Raw genomic sequence first — 5,936 nt, forward strand, 5'->3', positions numbered from 1 at the left:
CATTGACATTTTTAAATATAAATATTGATCAATGTAATTATTGTTTATAAATATTGTTTAAATATTTTTTTTTTTTTTAAATTTTAATGTTCTACATGTTTCGCTCCCCATCTTTTCCTGTTCTCTCTTCTCTCTATTAAAGCAGCAAAAAGGCTAAACAAGAGACATTGGCAGTCCTTTCTAAAATGGCATCTGATTTGAATGTGCTCTTCACAAGGCTACGGCTGATCACTGTGGCTCCACTGTGGTCAGCAACTTGGTCACAAAGTGGTCAGCCATGCGTGCTTTGCTCAAAAGCACATTGCCGATGATGGAGATTGTTGCATGCTGCATCAGATTATCATTCCCTGCCACTCTCTTGTGAGCTTCAGTGCCATTTCCCATAATGCAACTTGTGGGATACTTAAACAGTCAATTGTCAGTTTATTTCATTCAGTTGCCACCTTGTCAGATCTGTCGCATAAGCTAGATTCCTGTTTTCTCTCTCTCTTTACAGCACTGTGTGATTGTGGAGGAGAGATGCAGACCGGAAGCTTGTGTAATTTTCGTTCGTTCCTTTGATCTGAGAGCCCAACAGCTGCTGCCAATTAGAGCATTTGCAGTTGATTTGAAGGGGAGATGGGTGGCCAAAGAGTGGACAGATTAGGTAGCTCACCCGCCGCTCTCCCCCTCGTTCTCTTCGGGATAATTGGCTAGGGGTGTCGTCCTGTCAAGAGGACTGTGGGTAGAATTAACACTGTGTAAACTGTCTCCTTATCATTCCTATTAAGTTTCTGTCTGTCTGTCTCTCCATAAAGATACTTCAGGGGTAGAGTTGAAAAGATTTGGTTCATTTAAAGGAGTTGCAAGTTTGGGCAGGAAAGCAGTCTGAATCTCCTCTGGGCTGGAAGGTCGTGGTTGAAAAGAAGCGCAGTTATTTTCAGAGCGCGTGTTGGTTCAGCGTGGTGAAGAAACGCAGTGCGATGGTAATGGGAATAGCAGAACGGTCGGGCTGGGTTGGATGGTAGAACCGAGCTTGGGTTCGTTGTCCGCCCAGACTGTTTTGCGCATGCAGCTGCAGCTTATGTAAGCCAGCGTCAGAGTTGATTGACAAACCCCATGTCTCGAAAGTTTTGAGGCCTGTCCACTAAAGTATATTTCTTTTTAGTTGATTATTGAACAAGGTTTTTTTCTCATTTCCTATTTGACAAAGAGTTTACGTCAAGGAAACTGATGAACAGATGTCGGATTTGATGGAAAGCAACTGCAAGCGTGATGTGAATTTTTTATTTATTTTTTTCTCCCCTCCCACTAGTAGATACTTGCAAATGTAATGGTCATCCTCTGAAAGTCTGCTTTTTCAGTAACAGAAACATTTTTTTTCAGTAACTTTTTCAGTAGGTTTTCTCCAAGGCAGTGCGGACTTTAAAAAAAAAATGGATGAGAAAATAATTGACAATAGATGTGTAAAATAAAACAAATATGAAATCAAATAGTGTATTGATCTCAAATATGTTGCACAAATTGGCTCTGGAAATGGACTAATTATGAAGTAAACAACTCTGACATGTTAATTTGAACAACACTGCTTGGGTCAGGTAAATTGGTTAAAGGTGCACAACTATGCTTATCCTTATACTTGTGAATGTTTTCTGAGAATTTGTCTGATTCTACCCTTTTAGTTCTTTAATGCAGTCTGTGGCTGTTTTTAATTATAATTAAATGAATTGTATATAAAAAATATAATTTTCTGAGCCCCTGTCTTTAGTTAATGTACTTGACTGATTGAATGCTCTGATAATGAAATCTGTGTGGTGGTTTTAAATTATATTTATATGTTAATTATTATAAAAAAGATTTTTCCAAGCCTTCTCTTGAGGTTTTAAATGGTTTTATTTGATTTAAAATGTAATTAATATACTTGATGGATTGAATGCTGTTTATTTCATTTATAATTTTTTTTATCATTGTCTTTTTTTTTAAAACTGATTAACTGGCTCTGATGGTTGATTCATTTATTACTTAGTTACTGTTCCTGTGCTGTGCAAAGCTGTTTGGATAAAGTTCCTACTATTTCTTTTAGAAAGAAAACTTAATAGTATTGGTTACTTTTTGGTAGTGTGAGTTAAATTGCAGTTCCCTGTGCCTTTTGAATCTGAAAACAGTGTAAACCTCAACTAAAAATGGAACACAAAATTACTTTGGTTAAAAAAGGCAGGCATATCACTTCCTGTGTCTCTCCTAAGCCTGTTGGCTGTGATCTTCTGTTTTTACAGTGAAGTCGTAAAGCTGCCCACGTGCCCTGGGGGTCCACTCGTCTTCCTCAAGCCATTTCCCCTGAGCTCATGCCCTTTACTACCTCTGGCATTAAAAAGATACCTTCAGCCGCTGCTTATTTCCTTCTCTTTTAACCTCTTACAAACACCCTGACCCCAACCCCAAAGCACTTCTACTTAACCATGTTCAAAGACTCCTGCTCGTACTGTATGGAGAGTCATCCTGCACAACCGGAAAGTGCTTTATTTGGATGCCATGTGTATCAGGCGATCTAAGAGGTCACTGATCTGTATTGTCTGCGTGTGCGCGTGTGTGTGTGTGTTCAGGTTTGGAATCCACCCTGTGGCTGGTCGTATGCCAGGCCAACTGAACGTTCTGCTGGCTGAAGCTGGTGTGCCTTATGATGTTGTGCTGGAGATGGATGAGATCAATCATGACTTCCCTGGTATGATATCCATTTTTGGTGTTTTTTGGTGTCATTTGTGGGATATAAAATCCATAATTGTGCTTTCCATTATTGTTTTTCAGAAACTGACCTGGTCTTGGTAATTGGAGCTAATGACACAGTCAACTCAGCGGCCCAGGAGGACCCCAACTCCATCATTGCTGGCATGCCTGTTTTGGAGGTCTGGAAGTCCAAGCAGGTGAGCATCTTATTAGTTGTTAATGCCTTGCAACTTTTAAATATGAATTATAGTCTTATAAAAAAAAATTTTGTAGCTGATTTCACACGATATACACAACTGTTCAAAAGTTTGGGGTTTAAAGAAATGGATTCAGCAAGGGCACATTCAGTTGTTCAAATAAATTTATAATTTGACAAAAGATTTCTATTTCCAGTAGGCTAATTGTTGTTCTTTTGAACTGTCTATTCATCAAAGAATCGTGGGGGAAAATGTATACCAGTTTCCACAAAAAATATTGAGTTTTCAATTTAATTAATAATTAGAAATGTTTCTTGGGCACCAAATCAACATTAAAATAATTTCTAAAGGATCATGTGACACTGAAGACTGGAATAATGGCTACTGAAAATTCGTCTTAGCCATCACAACAATAAATTACATTTTAAAATATATCAAAATAGAACACAGTTACTTGAAATTGGTAATAAGCTTTCACAATATTACTGTTTTTACTGTATTTTGAATCAAATAAATGCAGCCTTTGTGAGCATAAGAGACTCCTTTCTAAAATATTAAAAATCTTACAGACCTCAAACATTTGAACGGTACTGTACATGACATACTTCATACTCCATATGTATCAGGCTTTACATTTATGGCCTAGCTGGAATAAAAGCCAAGATAGCAAGAACTGGCCTCAAGCATTGTAATATAGACCATCCCTCATTCCCCACCCAGAGCGATATGAAAATCTCCATCCCATCCCTACAGCTGGTTCCCACTGTAACCACGCTTCGGTCCAGGTGTATCTCCAGAAAGATTCCAGCTCACGCTGCTTTCATTAGCACTGACTCGCTCGTTCTGGAATGATGACATTTCAGAGCATCCGACCGATACTTTCCCTAAAATGTGGGGCTGGTGTGCCTCACCACATGACAGGCCCACTGCGGCCAGACCTTCTCTAGGGAAATCACTCAGAGTACTGGGGCTTGACATTTGCGAATGTGCAAACACGTTGACCTTCTCCCAAGAGTAATTGCGTGTAGCTTGTTAACATGTTCCATAATTCCATACGGAATTATGCAAACACTAGAGCTTTGAACCAAAGCCTGCCTTATTTGTAGCAACTTGGAAGTGTAGCCAAGTCACAACAAGGGAACTCGACCAACTTCGAACGTAGTGACGCTCTTGATGACATGATAGTGCGGCAGAATCTGAAGTTTCCCTGTCGATTGTCTCCTTTGGTTTAGTTATCCTCAATGTCATGCAACATCCATCCTACTGATTGCTCCCAGCCATGTTAAAGACCTTCATGTGTAACCTCATTCCCAAATGAAACCAGCTGCCCTATGAATAATTTAACAAAAGGATGTTGTCCTGTCCTGGGGGAGGCTGAGCCTGGGTAAAGTGGTCACGTGACTCTTTGAGAAGAGGGGTTGGGTGTGTCTGAACGCCATCCTGATGCCACCTGGCTGGCATTAAACATCTGCAGGGCTTTTGAGGGACAGATGATGATATTAAAAGGATCCGCCTGCCGATTTTGAAGTCTCAAGTTGAGGGTCATTTCGTTCCAAATATCTTTCAGTGTATTGAATAACACTAAAGCTAGACCAGCGGCAAGGGCTCTCCTCTCTGGTTTTGCTTATTCAATTACCAAGTGTTCCTCCTTCCCAAACAGATGCTCTCAATCAAAGCGCTGCTCTCAACGATTTTCCCAGAAACTGCTCTGCCTAAAAACTGGTGTTCAAGACACTAATGACTCTTAATTTTGTAAATGGCGGATACTTAAATAACCATTACATGTTGGAAGCATGGGCTGTTTTTGCACCCTCTTGTACAAATCCTAAAACCGTTCTCCACCACTTCACATGCAGGTGCATGCATTGTCTTTACAGTAATAATGTTGAAGATTTTGTGTAAGCTGGCTCAACTCAATGGAAAAATCCGTTGATAATCTAAGGGCAACATACAGGATTTTATTTAGTGTGAATTTTCTAACTTATTCCATGAAGTACCTTTGTTCCTGGATAAGACAAAATGCATCAACCTCTGCTTTCATCCCTTCAGGTCATCGTAATGAAAAGATCTCTGGGAGTTGGCTACGCTGCTGTGGACAACCCTATCTTCTACAAACCAAACACATCCATGCTTTTGGGAGATGCCAAGAAGACTTGTGATGCTCTGTCTGCCAAGGTCCGTGAGGGCTAGAGAGGAAAGAGAAGATCTGACCTTGCTTTGCACCAGATGAGTCACGGAGATGAGGAGATCGAACAAACCCAATAAACCCTTGGATATAAATTAGCACTAATAGGAACAAGCTCTTAATGACACTCTATGCCCATTTCGATTTTGCTGTAGATATAGGTAGTTTATTTAGTATTTCCAGAACTTTTGTTTTTCTTTTCATTAAATGTTCTTCTTTTGGTCCCCCATTTAAATAAAGGAAAAAAAGCATTACAGCATCACATTAATTAGCATTAATAAAGCAAGCTAACCAGTTATCATCTGGCTTTGTATGTATTATAGATCCGGTTTTATATAGCACAGCAATCTGTTTAAAAAAAAAAAAAAAAAAGTTTAAACAGATAAGAGAGATTTAATGATTGACTCCATCAATAGGCTTTGTTGCTGTGCTATATAAAACCGGATCTATAATACATACAGTTTAAAAAACTTTTTTTTTTTGTAGCGTTAGCATACATATGACTAATTTGTTTGAAAGCCATAAACGACTCTAAACTGTATGCTTTTTTTTCTCCTTTTTATTGCTTCGTTGTTTATTTGCCATGTGCATTAAGTGACCAGTTGGTGGTGTAAGGTGTTCAACTTTTTCAGATGCAGCTTCAGAGGACCATATCCAAACAATGCAAATTTTCTGTTAATAGCATGAAGCGCTGAAGGATTGCTGCTGAGATGAAGTCCTAGCCAATATCACTGAAGATTTACACACAGAATCCCAAACACCTGTGGCTCCTCCATAAAATGATTTGTATTCCCCAACCACTCTTAATTCAAGTGAATGTCACTGGAGCGGTGAGGTTAGTATGAGTAGTC

The 5,936-nt window shown here is 39.2% G+C and overlaps 1 protein-coding gene across 1 annotated transcript in view; it reads left to right on the forward strand.

Moving 5' to 3' along the window:
* The window catches only part of LOC107750415 (NAD(P) transhydrogenase, mitochondrial-like), a 9,944-nt gene extending 4,496 nt beyond the window's left edge, over positions 1 to 5,448 (forward strand). Inside the window, exons 3-5 of the mRNA XM_016565780.1 lie at positions 2,583 to 2,701; positions 2,785 to 2,900; positions 4,950 to 5,448. Coding sequence (XP_016421266.1) covers positions 2,583 to 2,701; positions 2,785 to 2,900; positions 4,950 to 5,090 — 376 coding nt within the window. The 3' untranslated portion in view covers positions 5,091 to 5,448. The remainder of the gene's footprint in view (positions 1 to 2,582; positions 2,702 to 2,784; positions 2,901 to 4,949) is intronic.
* The last annotated feature ends 488 nt before the right edge of the window (positions 5,449 to 5,936 follow it).

This window comes from Sinocyclocheilus rhinocerous, unplaced genomic scaffold (assembly GCF_001515625.1).
Source record: "Sinocyclocheilus rhinocerous isolate Xijiao unplaced genomic scaffold, SAMN03320098_v1.1 scaffold882, whole genome shotgun sequence".
Classification (NCBI taxonomy): domain Eukaryota; kingdom Metazoa; phylum Chordata; class Actinopteri; order Cypriniformes; family Cyprinidae; genus Sinocyclocheilus; species Sinocyclocheilus rhinocerous.